General features: G+C 28.3%; 2 protein-coding genes across 2 annotated transcripts; one reads left to right on the forward strand and one right to left on the reverse strand.

The window, feature by feature from the left end:
• The first annotated feature begins 1250 nt into the window (after positions 1–1250).
• LOC103490861 (ubiquitin carboxyl-terminal hydrolase 3) lies at positions 1251–5443 on the forward strand. The gene is made up of 9 exons (XM_008450581.2): positions 1251–1462; positions 2495–2626; positions 2736–2777; positions 3141–3246; positions 3704–3762; positions 3950–4024; positions 4721–4769; positions 4899–4975; positions 5101–5443. Exons 1-9 carry the CDS (start codon positions 1382–1384, stop codon positions 5200–5202), a joined length of 723 nt encoding a protein of 240 aa, XP_008448803.1. The 5' UTR covers positions 1251–1381; the 3' UTR covers positions 5203–5443.
• A 7501-nt stretch (positions 5444–12944) lies between these two features.
• LOC103490862 (ethylene-responsive transcription factor 2) lies at positions 12945–14234 on the reverse strand. Its single transcript, XM_008450582.3, has one exon. The coding sequence runs from the start codon at positions 14104–14106 to the stop codon at positions 13279–13281; it is 828 nt and encodes a 275-aa protein (XP_008448804.2). The 5' UTR covers positions 14107–14234; the 3' UTR covers positions 12945–13278.
• Positions 14235–21426: the final 7192 nt, after the last annotated feature.

Here is a 21426-nt window from a genome sequence, read left to right on the forward strand (position 1 = left end):
TCATGTTATTGCTTTTTCATATTACTAATTTATTGTCATTTAAAGCCTAAAATCTTTCTACATTATTGAAATAATTTTAATATCACCCCAAATAAAATGGTTTATATTATCAAATATTTATGCTATATAAAAATGGGTTACGAGCATAGAATCTTAATATCTATCATCGATTCACATTCCTTTTATTTTGTACTTCTTGTTGTGGGGTTATTTGGATAAATAGGGTAATTTTAAAAAGAAATTGGAAAATGATAGTTTGAAAACAAATTAAAAATACAGGGTAGATTTTTTGCATACTTCTTTTCTCTCTCTCTCTCTCTCTCTCTCTCTCTCTCTCTCTCTCTCTCTCTCTTTAATTTCTTATGATTAATTATTTTAATCTTTTTTATATTCCCTTATTTTACTTTTTATTGTTTAGGTCTCTCTAAAAAAATAAAAAAAAATTTTAATAAGCTAATTTTAAGTAAGTTTTGTTTTAATTTAGTCTTTAGATTTTACAATTTTACCTTAAGATTTCAATTTAGTCTATGAGCTTAATTTTATTTTATTTTTCACTCAAACTTTACTTTAGTCAATTAATTAATATGAAATAAATATGAAATGAAAGTTTAATTCCGTTTACCTTTTTGTCCTTAGAACCATTTTTATTTTGGGTACATTTCTATATATTTTTCTATGGATCCTAGTTCTTTTGTTTTTTTTTTTTTTCCCATTAATAAATGACTATTAAAGTGGACTCTAATACATGCCTTTTAACAAAACTACATGCCTTAACCCTTTTTTTTTCCTTACATTACTCTTATCTTTCAAAACATGTTCTTAATGTCTTGTGTCATTTTACTCCCTAATATTTAAATTTAGGAATAACTATATCTTACTTCACTTTATTTATTTTACTACTGCTAAACTGAAAGTCCAATATTTACAATTTAAAATCAGCAAAAAAAATTATATTCTTTAAATTATTTATATTTCATTCAAGGTAATTATATCTTATATATATACTATTACCGATTATATCTTTCATTACTTTTGAAATTTTAAAAATTTCATGACATATTATCTATTTAAATTTAACTGAAATAATACTCGTTAAAGAATTTATGCTCTAAAGTGTTTTTCACACTAGGCTCTTGGGCTTGGGCTTGGGCTTTATTTCTATGTTTTAGTGGGCTCGATTTCAGGCCCGTTAAGCGGAAAACCCGATACAAAACCTATATATATAGAGATGGAGTCGAATCGGTACAACGGTTGCGTCGTTTCGAAGCAAGGAATTGATTTCGATCTTAAAGCCCTAAAACCTATCATTGAAGTAAGTGTTTGTGTTGGCATATTCCATTTCTGTTATCGAAGTGTACTAGAAGAAGCTCAGAAGACGACAATGGCTGCTGCTATTCACGAAACCTCTTCTTCAGCTAAGCGATGGCTTCCACTTGAAGCTAACCCTGATGTTATGAACCAGGTATAATTATTTTGTTCTGTTTTGGCTTCTTGCTTTGAGCTCTTGTTAGTGGAAAGAGAATCCGGTGAGTGGGAATTGATGAAAACTCTTGTTTTCTATGTTGATTGGGAAGCTTTCTTTAATGGGTTATAGTTTATTTCAGTGTCTCTGCGTTTTCTTGTCTGTTTGTTTATTTCTGTTTCTCGGTTGTGGAATTATGCAGAAGCTTTCTGGTCTTTTCATTCCTTCTTGTCTCTACTGGTATTGCTGTTCTCTTTTTGGAATTGAAACATTGGCATTTGCTGCTTTGTGTGAAGCAGGCTGCATGTTGTTGAAATGAAAGAAATATGGAAGAAGATGTAGGTTTTTCTTTTGGGGTCAATTTCCTTTGGTCCTTTGGTTATGAATTTTGATTAATGGGGGGCTTTTTCGTAGTTTATCTTGATAAAGATGGAATGCCCGTGTTATTGGAATCAAGGCTACTTTTGAATTGATCGTTTTCTTTTCATTCCCTTTAAATAATGTTTTGTCTCTTGGTTGTGGAATTATGTAGAAGCTTTCTGGTTTTTTTTTTCTTTCTTGTTTTTATTGGCATTATTGTTCTCTTTCTGGAAATGGAACAATGGGAATTGCTGCTTTATGTTTGCGAGCAGTATGTTGTTGAAGTGAGAACGAAATATGGAAGAAGATACAGAGCGAGTTTGTTTGTCAGTTGTTTTTTCGTTTGTCAATTCGGTGTGGTCCTTGGGATATGAATGTGTTATTTTTTACTAATTGGGATTTCTTTTCTTGGTTTATCTTCATTTGGAAATGGTGTGCCCATGTTATGAGGGCTACTTTTGAAGTGATCGTTTTCTTTTCTTTCTTTCAAATAATCTTTTCTTACCAATATATATATTTATTATAAAACCCATTGCTGCATGATTTTTGAAGATGATTGCGTTTTCAAGTTTCCTTTCTTCGTTTGTCTGGCGTCCTTTTTTTTTTTTCTTGGTTGCAAGAATTTCCATATTTCATCTATGGTTGACAAACTTCATTTTTGTTATTGCGAAGTTCCTTTGGGGTCTTGGTCTTCCAGAAGATGAAGCAGAGTGCGGTGATGTTTATGGCTTGGATGATGAACTCTTGGACATGGTGCCTAAGCCTGTTCTGGCGGTTTTGTTTCTTTATCCCATAACCGAAAAGGTTTTCTTATGGATAAAGTTCATTTTAATGATCTTTATGGATTTGAAGAATTCCATTGACATGTAACCAAGTAAAAGTTCTCCATTTTCTAAATGTTTAATATTTTCAGAGTGAAGAAGAGAGACGGCAACAGGAAAAGGAAGCAAAGAAGGTGAGCAAGAGTATTCAAGTCCTCTTTATATTATGCCATACCACTTGGCTGAACCATGGAGATACGTTTTCCCTAAATTATGATGTTACCTGATGTTTGTCTAGTGTATCAAAGGTTCTCTGTCATAAATTGTTTTAAATCACTAAATAATGTTTTTAGAAATGGTGAGAGATGCGAGAAAATAAAAATGTTATCATTAATATTCACAAAAACGAAATGCCCTCTGGTTACATAATCAAGTATGAACAGTCTACTTTTGGTGCACGATGTTGTCTTTTTTACTTTCTAATACTATATCTAAAATGTTTTATATATCTGTAAGCCTTATCTAATAAGTCTCTGTCCTTTCTGTTGTGACTCTAGGATTACAGCAATGAAGTATACTTTATGAAACAAACAGTTGGCAATGCCTGTGGAACTATTGGACTGCTTCATGCTATTGGGAACATTACTTCGGAAATTAAGCTTTGTAAGTACTGAATGATGCTAGCCAATTTAAAGAGGTGAAATGAAACATATTTCTTCGTTGTTGTGAATATTAACACAGTTACCCAGAGGCTTTTCCTATATCTGTTATTTTACTTGCACTTGTAGAGTAGAGTAGAGAATGGGTCATTTATGGAGCGAAGAAAGCTATGTATCACTGAAAAAAAGCAGAACACGAATTGAAAGTGAAACTTGGAGTTATCTGTTGGGTCATTCATATGTCTAATTTGGTATTCTTGTCCTTATCCAACTTCAGTCCTGTGGCTGGTCACATCCATTGTTCTGTAATTATGTTGGTGATGTTTTTCATCAGTGTATCTACTTTCCTGCTTGTTTTGGTATATCCTGACTGATTACTTAGCTGCTGCTTTGATATTTCTTTAAGTTCTGGCACACTCATTTTTAACTCGTGTTCCTTTTTTTCTTTTTTTTTTTTACAGCGGAGGGTTCATTCTTGGATAGGTTCTTCAAGTCTACCAAAAGCATGGATCCGATCGAGGTTTTATTTACAAACACATGCTTTCTCTCCCACTTCCCTCCTCCCTCCCCACTCCACCAGCACCCAAAAGTATTAGAGAAAGGACAAACATAACTAGAAACACAAGAAAAATAATATTATCTCTCTATCCTTTCCTTTGTTGAGATGGTGTTTGCTTCTAATAGTTGTATGTTTTTCACTATGATAGCGTGCAGCATTTCTTGAGAAAGACAATGAAATGGAAGTTGCACATTCGGTAGCAGCAACTGCTGGAGATACCGCAGTAAGACTCTTTTTAAGTTAATTGCATTATGATGGAGAATGATAATAGAAGAGTTTTTCTTGTTCCCTTTTAAGTATATTGAGAATAGAAAAATATAGCTGAATGTCTTACCTTAATAAGCTCCTTTTTCTTTTTCAAATAGTTATAATTTAATTGGAAACATGGATGCTTTTTTTTTTTTTTTTGGCCAAGGGAGCCGAATTTCCGATACCTCATTTTTACCTGTTTACCTCTTTGTCAAATCGGAGAATTTGATAATTAAAATGTGGATGATCAGTGAAAATGGACATAAATTTTCGAAGTTCAAGATCTAATAACACAGGGATTGGTTGTATAGTGGACATAAGGTTTGATGCATAGTTATTTTCAGATCAAGGCATGGACTTCCGAACTTCATGGCTTCTAATTTAGAGAATTAAGATTTGAAAAATACAGCATATGTACTCCTTATTGGTTAAGGTGAATGATGTCTCGTCTGGCAGATATCTGATAATAAGAGATCCCATGAACATAAAATTAATTCACTGGAACAAATGCCTTTTATTTTCCCTCCTATGGATGCATACGTGTGTGCGTGTACATCTTTTCTATTGATTTAACTCTGTCGAGTTCCATTCATTTTCCCCATCTTTTTAAGTAGTGTGTTCATGCAATATCCATTTTTGGCTCATCTTTCCTTGCACTTATTATTGGCAGGCTCCGGAAAACGTCGATACTCACTTTATCTGCTTCTCATGTGTGGATGGTACACACTTATTGAAACTCTCTTATAGGGAAACAAATTGCTTCTTTATCATGTTTACTTCGAATTCAGTGATCAGATTTTCTCAGAGCTCATCTAATCTTACAATATCCTAATTGATGGTTTAAATAGGGACACTTTATGAGCTCGATGGGAGAAAGACGGAACCTATATCACATGGTCCATCATCACCCAACAGTTTATTACAGGTATGAATTTATGATCGCTCTGAAAGATCATACATTAGTCCAAAATTACTTCATAAATGAATCTACAAAACAAAATATTACCCCTCTTCTCTTCCACTTAATTAAGTACTTGATGAAACCCACAGGATGCAGCTCGAGTCATAAAAGACATGATCTCGGATAACCCCGACTCGCTGAACTTCAATGTCATTGCCATCTCAAAGAAGACTGGGGAAGGAAGCATGTGAAGGCGACCAAGGTTCAATCTGATTTAGTTTTACATCAATGACCTAGTCCTATTACCTAGTTGTCGGCATGTGTAGATGCGTGTATGAGAGATCCGTTAGCTTGTAACCGACACGAATCTGTTTCTGTTGTAGTTGAACAAAGTGTTTAGTAGTGTACCTTACGTCACACTTTCTTTTGTGGTTTAAATATTTGCTAATGAGACAATATAGAAAAAAGCTGTTCGTTGCTTTTGTTGTTCAAGATGGAAGGTTGACAATCATGAAAAGTGATATTTGATTGATTTGTGGAAATGACAAATTAAATCATAAAAGATGAGAATTACAAATTTGGTCGATTTCTGAGTCTGAATTTTATTTGGGGTTTTATCATTATTATTATTTTGCATATAAATTTTAGATCTCTTGGTTCATATGGAAGATGACTGAGGTTTGTTTGATAATTTCAAGCTTGTCATATTTATAAAATTTGCAACGCATTTAAAATAAATACTAAAACTGGGTAGAAACAAACATTTATTTAAACTAAAAAGTACTAAAAAAGAAAAAGAATAGGAAAATTGATCAAATATTTATAGTTTGTTTTTCTTAATTATCATTTTTGAAAAACCAAAAAAAAAAAAAAAAAAAAAGAAAAAAAAGAAAAGATGAAATGTCAAATTAGAAACTCAATATACTCAGGTTGTTTACTTGGTTTATTAAGTTTTCATATTTTAGGACGTAATTTCATCTTTTAATACTGAATATTATGCTTTGTCTACACAAGTTCTTTTTTTTTTTTTTTTTTGACGTTTTTAATAAAATTCAGACATGACATCTAAGTGTTAATGTTGCATATTCTTAGATTGATAGACTATTGCAAATACTAAATTGTTTTTCTTTTTTCTTTTTGTTAGATAAAAGTCAAAAAATTGTTCGATTTTTATAACGTTTGTTGACAAATTATTATTCAATGTTCAATAGCTAAAGTATGAGCTCAACAGTAATTGATGCAGAATCTATCTATTTTTTTTTTATGTTGAAGGTTTGTTCGTACATTTTCATAATTGTTTGTACTGATATTTGTCCAATTTTTAGAACTACAAACGACAACAAATTCTATTTTTGGATCAACAAATCACTTATAAGTTAGTATAAAAACCAATTCTTTACCCTTCTCTATATTCAATAAAAAATTATAATGAGATAATAGGGATTGGACTTGCATAATCCAATCAAAAATCACTTTTAAAAATGTTATAAAATTGATTAAAATAAATAAAGACTCAAATTCCCTAACATAATTTAAGAAGAAAAAAAGTGTGAAAGTGGAAGTTGAAAAGTCAAAGCATGTGGGGTCTCAAGAAATGCTTTTCACTTTTGAATCCAAATCTTTGGAAGGAAGTTACCTACAAAATGGAAAATCAAACCCTTCTAGAAGCATTAATTATATTTTTCTAATAATTAACTTTCATTAAAATTGTTTCATACCCTTTCGATTTAAACTCGAAATCTTTTATCCTTAAATTCATATATGTATCAGTTAAATTGAGTTCTTATTACGATCTAATGTTAATTTTATGTATACACTAACACATGGCGTACAATAAATAGAGGGAATAAGAAAATTTTCGAATTTCTTTCGAAGTACAAAACTTTTTTTTGGTAATACTGAAAATTCATAATTTCTATTTAAAAGAATAGTGTTTTGGATGGATAAACATAATATGCAAATTTTGATTGACGTATTACCATTTTTGTATGATAAATAAGAGTTAACCATACGACGGTAAATATTTCTAAAATAACTTAAAAGACTAAGAAACTATAAAAATAAGCAACAAATTAATGTTATTAGTATGATTAATATAATACAAATTAATGTTATTAGTATGATTAATATAATAGAGAGTAACATAAAATAGTTTAATTTTGAAACATTTATGAAAGTGTAAAGAAAAATTAATTATTATTTTCAACTTTTGAAGGTATGACGTTGTGACCCAAAGAATAAAAGTTTTAAGTTTTTTTAATTATGAACATTAAACCTTAATAAAGAGCATATGATTTATTTATTTATTATTTTATATATTAATTTTTTTTTATAAATATTGATTTGACGTTTTTGTAAAATTGAGACAAATATATATATTGAAGAAAAATATGCCAAAATTTGCAAAATTTCAATATTAATTTTATTTTAGACCAAGAAGTTTCACGTGCAAAAAAAAAAAGAAAAAAAAGAAAAGAAAAAGAAAAGTATTTATTTTTAATTAAACATGAGTTAAAATAGAAAATTCTAACTTATGATTATAACCTAAAGTCTTGTTTTAGAATGACCAAACTTTATAATATACACATCATTAGTTTGACTTATTGGATTCACAATTTCCACTTCTATATATCTTTTTTCTTCAATTAGATATTTCTATAGATATTTTATTGGAAAAATCTTTGTTTTTATTTTATTAGATTTTCTTTTTACTACATTTCCAACTAAAATATTTAGTAAAATAATATTTAAATTATATATATACACATTACAAAATATCTCGACTTATTTTTACCTATTTAATCTTTATATATATAAAAGTTTCAAGATATCTTGATTTATTTTTAGAAATGCAATATAAATTGTTTAATTTTCTTAACGAAAATCGAGTCTTAAAACAATATCATAGTAATTATATAGATAGCTACGATATCATTTTACATTCAAGTTTTTATTTTAAAAATTTAAATTTTCTTTAATAAAAGTTGAGACTTTACACGGTGTGATAGTAATTATATAGATCGTGGCCACAATATCATTTTACATTCAATTTTTTATTTTAGACTCTTAAAGATTTATACTCGAATAATAGTTTACAAGTAAAACTTTTATATTCTCGCTTTCATAGTTTTTTATTAATTTTAAAATTTTTATATTTGCTTTTATAGTTTTTTACTAATTCATTGGCTATATTTTGTAAATAGTTTTAATTTTTATTTATTTATTTATGAGAATTTCTGATTTTTTTTCTAATTTTTTCGATATTAAAATTTTATTTAATATTTTGAGAACATTATTTATTTTAGGTGATTTATTTTAAGATTTTTTTTAAAGAATAATAAAAATACTAAATATTTACCTTCATGGCAAAAACCTATTACATACAAATTTGCCAGAAAATGTAAATACTTTGTTAGTTTTATCATTTTTTTTATCACTTTTTTTTTATTTTAATATTGCATAGTAAGAATTTTGTTTATTATTGGAGTTTTTTCAAAATAGAAAAAAAAAAAAGACGAACAATGTATACTCCATAAAAAAAATCACTAAAAAATAAAATTTATTAGCCTAATATTTTGTCAAATATTCTATTCTTTTTACAAATTTTCTTTATTTATGTATACTATAACAATATAATTTCAAATAAACCCATTATAAACCATTATTTAAACATATATTCTAAACCATATAATGGTCATGATAAATGCCTATAAGTAATTTTTAATTATAGAAAATAAATATAGATTCGATTATTTAAATTATCATTTAGTATAGTAAAACATCATAAAAGTAAAAGTAGCTTGAATTTCTAACATTTTAGATGATGAGCTGTATCGATTAACACTAAGTTAAACGAACTCCAACTTTATAAAAATTATGAGTTAAAATATTAGAAATAAAATTTATTCGTAAATAATTATTTGATTTGATTCCATTTAATCGTTCTAAGTGTATCTTTGAAAGATGGTTAGTTATATCTGGAGGGGTTCACAAATACAATAATTTAACACAATCACCAATCTTAATTTAGACTCAAAAAGGAGGATTTTGAAGACAATTTTGTATATCTAATTGACAAATAAATTAGTTAAGAAATAAATAAAATTGGTAAAGAAAATGAATGAATAATTGGCCAAACTTGGATAAGTAGGAACATGTGGGCTGTTTGTCAAAGATGCCCCTAACCCTAACTCTAATTATTATTATCTCTTTTTTTTTTTTTTTTATTTAGTTTTTGTTTGCAAGAAAATAATAAATATTCAATTATTTTAGTAAACAATTTAATTTTATTTTAGTTCATTTTTCTAGGAATAAATAGGGCTAATAAAGAGAATAGTAGATAATAATAATAATAATAAATTAATTAATTGTAATGCCAATTACTGCTTGCTAAACTCATTTTGGCACATAGAAATTAATTTATTCATACGTATATATTTTCTAAGAAAACGTTTTAGAAAAAAAAAACTTGATACAAAGATATTTGAGGATATTATTTTCTTGAGTTAGTTACTATAGTTAGTAAGTTATAATAATCTATATTTCGAGCATAGACTATAGGATGAATAGTAAATATAGTAACTAAGAGGCATAAAGAGGTTCGGTTTGGAAATAGTAAAAGTTGTATCGTAGATCATTTCAAATAAAATATTTGTAGGTAATTGTATTATAATGTTTAAGCTTAATATTACTTTCCAACATCATCTTTGTTTAAAATTCAAGCCAAATCTAAAACAAAAACATTTACAAAAATATTAAAAATTATCCTAAGAAAATGTAAAAATCTATAGTAATACTTTGTGAGCAAAATTATCAAAATTTTGATATTTTTTTTTTTTTTTGTCTTTTTTAAAATTAAACCTATAGAGACTATTCCTCATCTCCAAATTTCTTCATATATTATTTAGTTTTTATTAGTGAAAAATTAAGCTAAAATTTGAAAACTAAAAGAAAATTGTCTTCTAAAAACATCTTTATTATGAAAATTTGAAAACTCAGATTATATGTTATCTAATTTTTAATTTTTAAGATGCAAATCATTTAAAAAACAAAAAAGAGTGTTAACAAAGGACCTAAATCATTAACAAAACTGACCTTAAATTAAAATATTAGACATTGAATCGAATTTGACTTCTTATTCCTTTTAAATGATTAAAAGAATATGAATGATTAAAACTAAAATAATACTTTTTTTTATTATTATTAAAAAATGATATTTTATGTTAAGTTGAGAGATTAAAATAGAATATTTAATAATAGTAAGACCTAAAAATGCTAAATTAAGTATGAAGTATTGGATTTGAAGTTGAAAATGTTTTTTTTTTCTTTGTTTTAAATTTAGATTGAAGAAAAGTAAATGGTCAAGGTTTTGAAAGTCAAAGAAAGATGGGAATAACAACCAAATTATGATAAGTTTCATTTGTTGAAGTGCTTTTAGTTGACAAAGTTTCATTTTTTATGTTTTCACATTCACCATCCCTTCATTTTTAGCTAAATTACAACTTTAATTAATCTCAAAACTTTGTATTTTGTATTTTGTTTAGGTTTAGTTTATACATTTTAAAAAGTCTGTTGGTACGTATTTGAATTTTTAATTTTGTGTTATACAGATCGTTGAATTTTAAATTACACAATAAAATGTTTAAATACATTTTTAAGTTTTTTTTTTTTTTTTTTTTAACTGTGTTTATTATTTTTTTTCTTTTTTGTAGGTGTTGAGATATCAAATGCTGGTTAAGGGAAAATGCATTTGACCCTCACGTAACATTAACAATTGAATTTGTAATTTGAGAAAGAGAAGACATGCAAAACAAAGAAAAAGGGTTATGATGTCTAAGTTGGTAGAAAAATTTTAGGATAGATGAGAAGTTTGAAGTTTAAGTTACCTCATATGAAATCATAGCAGTGTATTTGTAGAGGATTTAATATATAGGGTTTATGATCTTTGTTCAACTAGGGTTAGGATTCGAGTTTCTTAATCCTAGATAAGATAGACTATTTTTAAAGTTGAATGGGTCAGGGTCTGCTGAATGGAGAAAGTCTTTCTCGACCTCATCTTGGCTCATCCTCGATCGAGGAAGTTGGTTTGGACACTTTTGACTCACACTATCATCTTTCCAAGGTCAAAATAGGTCATGGTGCGCTTCAACAGTTAAACAGAGAAGGTCGGCCTCAACCTCATTCTTGATCAATATAAGGTTGATCGAGCTATTTTGGCTCAAAGTCTCATTAACCCTTTTTCTTGAAACTATTTTGTAACATCCTAGGCCTAGGATTTGGACAAGGAATCGAAATTCAGATCCCTGATATTCCCCTGCATCCCTTGCAACATGGCGGCATCATCCTTACTTGTTTAAAGGCTTATTGGAGTTAAAGTCATCCCCACAAAACCAATATGAGTCCTTTCAGTATGTTTTGTCCTAACTCGCAGGCATTCTAGAAAAATTTCCAGAAGGTCACCCAACATAAGATTGTTTCAAGCTAAGCACACTTGACATTGGGAAGTTTATTTGATCGAGCCACTGAAAATGAAAGTGCACCTTGTTTGTATAGGTATTAACTCTTAATTCTTTTTAGCCTTTATCTTAACCTTATTTTTATGTCTTTAGGATCCATCTTATTTAGATATGATATCGGATCATTTATGTCCCCCTCCTAAACTCGGGGTGTTACATATTTTAATTTATCTGCCTTTTCACATTCCTTACTTTCTTAGGGTTCTATATTGGACAAATTACATATGATCTTCTTTGGGTCGAGACTGACAGACCCAACATCCTTGCTAGGTGCACTAGGGATGTCATCCCTTGAGGCTTAGGTTCTATTGGGTCTTTGACCCTCGTGCTAACGTGAGAGGCTCAATCTCGACCAACTGAGGACGACCAAGTCCAATTTGTTCCTAAGCCTATTACTTCAGTCTTTTTTTTTTTTTTTTTTTTTTTTTTGCTCTCTTTTAACCAATTTTTGCCCTTGATTCTAGAATCCACCCATAACATCAGACTAAATGAAAAATTCAATCTCTATAATTTGGAGAAAATTATAATTTGTTTCACTATGGTTTGATAAACTCCCATATATTGAAATATAATTGGTACAAAGGAATCATATCCAAATACATACATTGGGTACATTACATTCTCAGAAGTTTTTCTTTTTACAACCAAGACAATAATTTTATTAAAGACTTCAATATTTGTAAGATTTGTTTTCAAATTATAGCAAAACTGAAGTAAAATTAAAATATTTTGAAACCTAAAATTCAAATAAAAACAAAAAAAAATTGAAGTCAGAAAAACAATATTGTAAAATATGTGAATTAAAATTAAAACCAAAGTGAAAATGTAATAATAGTTGAAATCAGAGTAACCAAAAATATCAAATCTTTAAATTTAATTCTAAAAATGTGTCAATTAATAATAATATATATTTTTTAATTTAATGTTGAATTTAGATATTAGCAACTTTGAAATAATTCAACAACCATTTGTTTTTTGTCAAATATGTAAGTAATCAAAAGTATTAAAAGTCAAGTTTTAACCTCACTCTAAAAACTAACAAATAAATACAAAAATTAGGATTAATTATTTTAATTATATACTTATAAATGTTATATTTTATCCACCATAAAATTTCTATATTTTAAATTATTTGACTAAATGTTAGGATGACATATTTCATTAGATAAAAACCAATGTCAAACCAACATATGTATAAGTTGAAATAAGTAAAACAAAATAAAAATTACTAATCTTTTTAGAAACAAACTCAACCAATATGATCTTATTATAATAAAAGAAATCTACTTTTAATTTTATAATTTAGTGCATTGAACTCAACTAAAAAGATAGTTAATCACCAAATAAGTTAATTTGTTTTGATTTGATTTTTTTTATGGTTCATTTAAATTTTTAATTGCAACATTATTTACATTTTATTTAAAAGATATATTTACTACTTTTATGATGATTATTAACTTAAAAGAACAAAAAAGAAATGCAATACGAAAAGAATATAAAAATTCCATTCAAAAGATATACTTTTCTAAACAATAAACAAATTTGCTTTAGCAAAATGCAACCACCCCATTATGTACCAATTTTTTTCTTTTTTTTCTTTTTTTTTTTTTTTTTTTGGGAAATTTTATAATTTTTAAAATAAAATGCCCAAAATTTTGAAACATCCAAAGAAAATTCTACCAATCCTATCCCTAGAATATGTCCTCAAAAAATAATTACAAATTTTGTCTTAAAGTTTTGGTTTTTATAATCTCAAGTGCTCCTTCTTGCCTTTTTCTGAAATTTCACTATCTCCACTAGTCCTCCCAATCATTACTCGCCACTTGTACATTTTGCCACATCAGCTTCCACTTGCAATCCAATGGTCCCCACCACTAATTGATTCAACTCCGGCGTTGACACCGCGGTGCCTTCCGCCTTCTTCCGTCGCTTAGGTGACCCACTCTCTACCGACGACAAAGACGAAGTAGGTTCCGGTGACGATCGAGGTGACGACCGCTTCGACGTCACTCTAACCGGATCGGGTTCACCCGAATTAACTCGAAGTGGAAAGTTAAGAAGAGCTTTGGAGCCACGCATCCGATAAGCAGCCCGGTCATAAGCAAGCGCCGCATCCTCCGCCGTCTCAAACGTCCCAAGCCAAACCCGAGCTCCGTTCTTCGCCGGGTCTCGAATCTCCGCCGCAAACTTACCCCACGGCCGCTGCCGTACACCCCGGTAATGCTTCCCCTTCGCCGGAACCACCGCCGGCAACGCCGTAGCCACCTCCGGCGACTGAACTTTAACTTCGGGCAAGATGTTCACCGGAGAGAGAATCTCCGGCTCCGGCTTGACATCAGAGAATCCAAAATTGAAAGTCTCAAGCGACGGAACCCAACCGACGTTGACGGCGTCGCGGAGGACGCCGGCGAGGAGCATGTCTTCGGAATCATCCTCTTTGAGAGGCAAATCGCCCCAATTTTCAGTTAAACAAGGGTACAAGCTGCCGAAACTTGAGCTCCGACAGAAAACAGGGGAGGTAGTTCCGGCAAGGGAGAAATTCCCACATCGGAAAGCCTCTGAATCTCCCAATAAATGACGGCGAATGGTTTCAAGAAGAACAAAATCGGATTCACAACCGTTAATTTGTCCGTACATCATTTTAATTTCAATAAAAAATCAAAATTTAATAAAAAATGAAGAAGAAGAAGAAGAAGAAGAAGAAGAAGAGACAGAGAAATTAGAATGTGAATGAAATTGAAGAATTGGGGATATTGAAGGTATAAATAGGTGAATGAGATTCATGAACTTGGACTATGCGTAGGGCTAATCTTTATAAAAAAAAAAAAAAAAAATTAAAAGTAAAAATGTTAAAATAATAATATGAATAAAAAATAAATGTCGTTTTAAAAGTGGGGAAGAAGAGGGAGCCAAGAGGGGTTGTTCTAAGAAAGTTCGCAAAAAAATGTGCAACTTGTTTGTGTGGGGGAATTTAGTCACGTGTTTCAATTAGGATTTTGGATTAGGACATTGTTGATGTCGTCATACCTCATCCTCATTTCCATTTCTTCTTTGTCCCTATGTGCGCCACCCCTCTCACCTCCTTTTTCACTTCTTTCCACAAACTACCCTTCACTTTTTGTTCTTTATTTCTACCAATTACCTCCCATTAAATCACATACCTTCTCTTCTTCCAATTCCGCTACATCCACGAGTAGTCACCTTTAACGATTTGTATCTCGTGTGGTATGTTGATATCTCGCCTAGTCTTTTTTGGTTAGCTCATGTAATGTATAAATTGTCAAAGTGAACACCTCGCCCACTCGCTTTTTGTTTGGTCAAAACACCTGATCAAAAAACAAATTAGAAAGCGGCCGCTCTCTTTAAGACGTTTCGCGTCTATGCTCCTTTGTGCAAAAAAATTTCGATAGCCTCATCGTCCCCAGGATAAATCAATCTCGTTCTTCGATTAGTTTTGTATTGAAACTAATCGGTATTCACAACACTCAAAATAGAAACTCTATTGCTCGGAACACTTAAAGAGAATTTTGGGAGAGAAATCGTAGTATATGTTTTCTGTATGTTTTTTTGTCCATATACAAAATGAGGAATGAAATAGGTTTATATAGCGTGGAGATAAAATAGAGTCGTTGGTAATTAAATATGAAGATTTCATTATGAAAACATTTGTAGCTAATGGGAAGATTATGTTGAGAATTAAATGCAAAACGGTAATAAAATGTTTGATTTTTTTTAATTATGCAATAAGGATCGTGTCATTTATTATATCTCATCGTGATCATCTTGCCTAGGATGTCGCGATGAGATATTCTAACGTCTCGCATAGCTAGCATTAGGACTCTCAAAATTGTCCATCACATAGCTTGGTCCTTATTCACATATTGCGTAGTGTTATCGTGTAAAGATTTTTTCATTGAAAAGCTTGTAAGTACCGATTAGCTCCAACATTTTGCTGACACCTTTGGCTACTTGGCCAAGTCAGAGCTCTTAGTTTTAGTCATGTCTTGTTAAGTATTTTGTTAAAGTTAATTGAGCTCGAGCTCTCATTAATCGAAGGCCATCAAATCATCTTTTCTTTTTTAGGACTATGGTGTTAATTTTTAATTTAAATCTCGTTATTCTCTTTCCTTTTTCTATTTATTTATTGCTTTTTGTTCACATTTCATGTCGATTATGTTCTAGGATCCAAAATCATCTATGAAATTATTATTATTATTATTATTGTGAATTAAATTCTATGGAATTTAGAGTTTTAGAAAGTTCATAAATAAATTCACTTTTATTCATCACTATACTATATAAATATTCAAATTCAACAACATTTTCTACTTGTAAACTATATATTCAAGTATTCAAATTTAAACTTGTCTTTTTTTTTATTATTAAATGAAAGATAAATTAATTATTAATTTGAAAAGGCAACAAAAATATGGTTAATTAGAAGGAAAAAAGAGGATAAATCATGTGTGAATGTATTTTTCTTTTTTTCTTTTTTTTTTTCCTTTTCAATATAACACATAAATCATTATTATTTGCAAAGATGAATAATTAAGTTTAGAGTGGAGGGGCCAAGGTAAATTAAAATTGAGTTTTGATAATAATGATAAAAAACAAAAAAAGAGATGGAAAAAGACATAAATGACCAAAAATAAAAGATACAATTGATCTAAGACAACTTGTCAATTTGCTTCCTCTCTATCTAAAATTCACTTTGTCTTGTTTTGGATAAGTCATCAACTAAATTTAGTGGAAATTTTGGCCCACACATAATATATATATATATATATATATATATATATATATATATATATAATACAATAAACAAATGTCCCATTTTTCATATGTCTTCATCTAGGGAATTAAAGTGGCATCTTTTATTTTCTTTCTTTAACAAATTATTTTTCCATTATAGTTACATACATATATATATATATTTTACTTTTTGACTTTTTTTTTACCTCTAATATTACCCCAAAATAACTATAAGTGAAATTTCATGTTTTAGTTGTTTTCAATATTTTTAATCAAATTTAAATGGGAACATGCAAAATAATAATAATAATTTAATTGACAATTCATTTCACCTTCTCCACATTTTATCACTATTTTAAAAAATTAAGTCGAATTTTAATTTTTTTTAAATTGTTATCGATAGAAAAATAAAATGACACTACTTATAAAATATATCAAAAAAAAGTTAAAAGATGCTATAAATTGGTAATCCATATGTTTTACTATAATATAATTTATAAATAGTTAAACTTGTTTTTATTTTTAAAATTGACTAAGAATTCAATTCATACCAATTTAGAAAAAAAAACCCAAATTCTTATAAGAAATGAAAAAAAAATCTAATTTTTAAAAACTAAACTCAAAACAAAACATAAAATATGAAACGGGATCATAGTTTTTTGTTTTTAAAATAGTTTTAGAGTGTAAATAACAAAAATAATAAAATTATTTTCAAACAAAAAAACATGAAACTAATTTGATTGAAAGTCCAAAATGTTTTTCACAAACATCCTTTGGATGCATTTGTTCCCTATTTCATTATCAAAAAGTTGTTGATAAAGAAAAGAAAAAGAAAAAGGAATAAAAACATGTTATTATATATGATTAAAATGGCCTACATGCCTTCATAAATTTGAATTATAGATTAAACAAGAAATATACTAAACACCATGAAAAGAAGGTTGGGTCTAAGGAAAAAATAGGTTCTAAATTGTAAAAACATTTAATTTAATAAATTTTTATTAATAAGTCTCTATAACATATTAAAATATTTGTAAAAGTTAATGATAAAAAAAAAAAAATGTCTAGTTTACGTAAGTATATTTTTGTAGGGACAAAATAAGTTAAAAGGAACGTTTTAGTTTTTAGGTTTGAGAAATTATTTTAAATGATTCTTGAAGTTACTTGAACCGCTGATTAATTATATTTAACTGCCACATCATTTTTTTGTTAGTCAACTATATGTCAATGTGACTTCAAGGACCATTTAAAACTATTTCTCAAATCTCGAGAATTAGAGTGTTTATTTTGAAACTTTAGGAACCAAAAGTACATTTTGCCCTTTTTTTTATTAGCTTTTAATTACGTTAGCGATAGACAAGTTTATGGTTCTTTTTTTTTTTTTCTTCTTCCTAATCTTCTGTTATACTAAAGAAGAATATGGAGCGAAAAATAGTAGGCGCGATATTATTTTCATAAAAACAAAAGGTTAAATCATTGAATCACAAGTGCCCTTTTAGTTAAATTAAGCGTTTACCAACTTTTTAGGGTATGTTTTTAGTCTACAATGTTTGTTTAAGTCAATTTTGGAAGGAGATTGTAAAGCGTAAAAAAATGAAAAAATGATTTGGATGAAAATAATGGAAACAAAATAGTAAATAGATATTTGCAATCGAGACCCTAAGCGCTCAATCAATTGTAAGATTGAGATTACATCTCGTTACAAACTTATTGTATTTCATTCCATCTCTTCCGAATCGAAATGTTTATATTCAAATTATTTAGAAAAAAAACTACTATAAAAGAAAGTAAATTAGTTTTTGATAAATTATATATGGACGCATGAAAATTTGTAGTTTTAAAATAATTTTAAAATATTATATCTTATTTGTGATAGATGAATCATTGAATATCTTCGTAAATGAATTTAATTTTCTTTAAAATAATCAATACGGTATGATTTAGTCAAATATAAGATATCTAAAATATTTTCAAATATAACGTAAAGTTAAAACTATTTACAAACTATAACAAAATTATTAAATTCTTCTTCCAATCCCAAACCTTTTCTTTTACTATTTATGATAATTACTTTGAAATGTTATAGGTTTGTTGACACTGTTCTTAGTAAATAGATTACATGCTTTTTCCAAAAGAAAAGTCCCCTATGAAGCAATCATTTTCATTATTGTTCTTTTTTTTGTAGGCTTATCTAATTTGGACAATCTCTCTCTCTCATTAATGTGAATGCCAAAATTTTCAACCTTACTCTTTTTTCTTCTTCTATTTACTATTGCATTTCTAGGTTCATTTAATAAAGTTTTCATTTTTCTAATTTACATTGTTTTATTAAAATTTTATTGAAAAAATTATTTATTATTTAAATATTATAATTTTATTCATCTTCATCCCTTCAAATAAAATAAATAAAGTTTCGTGTTCTGAAGAGACAAATTCATGTTCTTATTTCTATCATTCGTATGCAAATAATTAAATCAACAAGTTGACATGATGGCGTTGTATGTTGATGACTCGTAGGTTTAACTAAAAGGTATGGGTTTGATCCCTAAAATTTGCTTTATTTATTTATTTTCTATCAATATTTCATTTCAATTTTTCTTCTTTGTTGTTTTAGATTTTTAAAATTTATTGTTAAGAACACTCTAATAATCCAATTTTGGTTTATTTACCATTTTAGTTTTCTTTTTTTAACTTAAGATAAGATTGTGTTGGTTTATCAACATTCATAATTTTCTGTTGCACAACTAACCCATTTTTGTATTTACTTTAAGACCTATTTGATTTTCTAGAAGTTTATCTTAAAGTTCAAAACTTTGTATGAGATCAAGTTCTTACATAATTTAATTGGTTGAGATTTATATCTTTTTTTAACTCAAAAGAAATTGGAGATTAAAATCCATATACTGTTGATTTAATCTACGAATCATTATATTTTAGTCGATATAAAATAACAGTGACAAAAATAAGGATGAAAGAAGGTTTAAAAAGATATATGTATTTATTAGTTCTTAAATTTTTGCATGTTTTATATTATCCATTTTTCAAATAACGTGTAGAGTTGAGGATGGAATGCATTCGACTTATATAAAGTTCATATCTTCTTCTTTCTTTCTTAGACTCATATCTTGTAACTATCTTTTCCGCTAACAGTTTAAGTAAAGATCTAAATAACGAAAGTTGGATAGGTTTTCAAAAGCGAGAACGCTTCAAAGGAGTCTGAAATCCATATAAAATCTGAAAGATGCGAAGGACTAAGAAGGAGAGGCGCAAAGAATTTGTAGAGAAGTCAATGAGGCGAGACTGAAAACAAAGAAGCTACTTTATTATAAAATGGAGTCTAATTTCAAAATCAATGACACACATGCTTAATGCCAACTAATTTATGTCACTTGAGATGTCGGTTTTTAATTTATAGACTTTTCACAACAACCCCTTTATTTAGATACTTTATAAGATGCTATTGATTTTCTTTTACAAAGTACTTAACTCAAACTCAACATTCTCAACGTAAATACTTTTAATATTAAAACACATTATTTTGGTTCCTTTTATTTAATTCTTATAATTTTAAATTTTATAACTTCTTATGCTTTCCAAAAATCCTTAAAAAGCTGTTCACACTATTAGTGGTATTTTGTTTTCTCCATGAAAAGTAATGTTAATTATTTAATTGGTTTCAATGAAAAATCATGTTGAATAATTAGATTTATTATTAAGGAATTAATCAAATTCAAAATTACTTCCCCAAAAAAATTAATTAAGAAATTTTAATACCTTAAATTAAAAAAATAAAAAATCACTGCCTTTTATATATACTATAAATGAAATCGAAAAAAAAAATCTTCAATATATTATCAACAAATATATGTGTGTGTGTATATATATATATTAGTCGAAGAAGCTGACCGAAGACCAAAACGGTCAGCCATGACCTTGAAGTTTGACCGTTGAAAATTCAGGTTTTCGCATTTTCCTATTGGTTAGTTACGTGCCCGCCTACCCCGCACGTGCGCCACGATCGCTTCCATTTCAAGCAAAATAAAAAAAATTAAAGAAAAAAATAAAAAAAGTAAAAAGATATTTGAAATATTTAAAAAAGTTTTATCTTTTTGTTTAAAAGAATGAATTTAAAATACACAATATTTTGGCACCTGCTTAATTAGGAGGCTGCAATGGACCTTCCTTCTATACTTGTTATTATATTCTTATATCTATAATTTTGATGGGCAATGTATTTCAAGAGATTATTCAAAAAGGGGAATTTCAAGAGATGACGTTATTTTGTTACAAACCATTAAATAATAAATATATTTTTGCTTTTTGTTTTTTGTTTTCTACTTATAAAATATTAGTATGAAGCATGGTGCCAACTTTGTCAATTTTATGAATATACTTTTCTAATATATATATATATATATATATATATATAAAACAGAAAAGAAAAATCATTATTAAGAGTTTTGAGTATTATTGGGCAGTGGGTGTGTCAATTTTTATTCCCTTTTAAATAAATACAAAGTGGGTTAAATCATTTTAAATAATTTGGCTTGACTTAGAAACTTCGTATTTGTATATTATCTATTTATGGATTTAATTCTTTTTTTTTATTATTATTAGAAAGGGGTCGCGTTTTATATATTTGGTTTTGTATTCTAGAGAAAAAAATTTCGTTTTTAACGTGGAAGTTTGGATTTTCAAAACATGTTATTTTGTGATCACTGTAGGATTATTAGTCTTTTGGATTATTTGACGTTTCACCTTAAATTAGACATCTTTACCTCTCATTGGATTAATTTTAGTGGTATCCACCTTTTGGCGAGTACCAAGACCAAGTGTCACACAAACTAAGTTTCTTTTTCGATAGATGAATTAGATCAAGTCGTTGTACGAGAACCGATTTAACCTAGCTGCTAACATCAATTATGAAATATACCTTATATCGCCATCTAAGCCAGCCTTAGCCACCATATATACATTAGCACATATATTTAGGTGACCTAGTCGCATATGCAGTAGCTCATGATCGATACCCTAATCGAGACCTATAGACCCTTTACGTTTTATGCCCCATCTTTTCTTATTGTTTTAATTCATTAAATTTTATGACCATGTTTAAAAGGGTCTTTGAATTAAATTATATTGTTATTACTTTAGATGGATTTTAAATATCTTTTTTTTCTAATTTAAACTAATAATAGAAAAACTACT

Source organism: Cucumis melo, chromosome 6 (genome assembly GCF_025177605.1).
Source record: "Cucumis melo cultivar AY chromosome 6, USDA_Cmelo_AY_1.0, whole genome shotgun sequence".
NCBI classification, from domain to species: Eukaryota; Viridiplantae; Streptophyta; class Magnoliopsida; order Cucurbitales; family Cucurbitaceae; genus Cucumis; species Cucumis melo.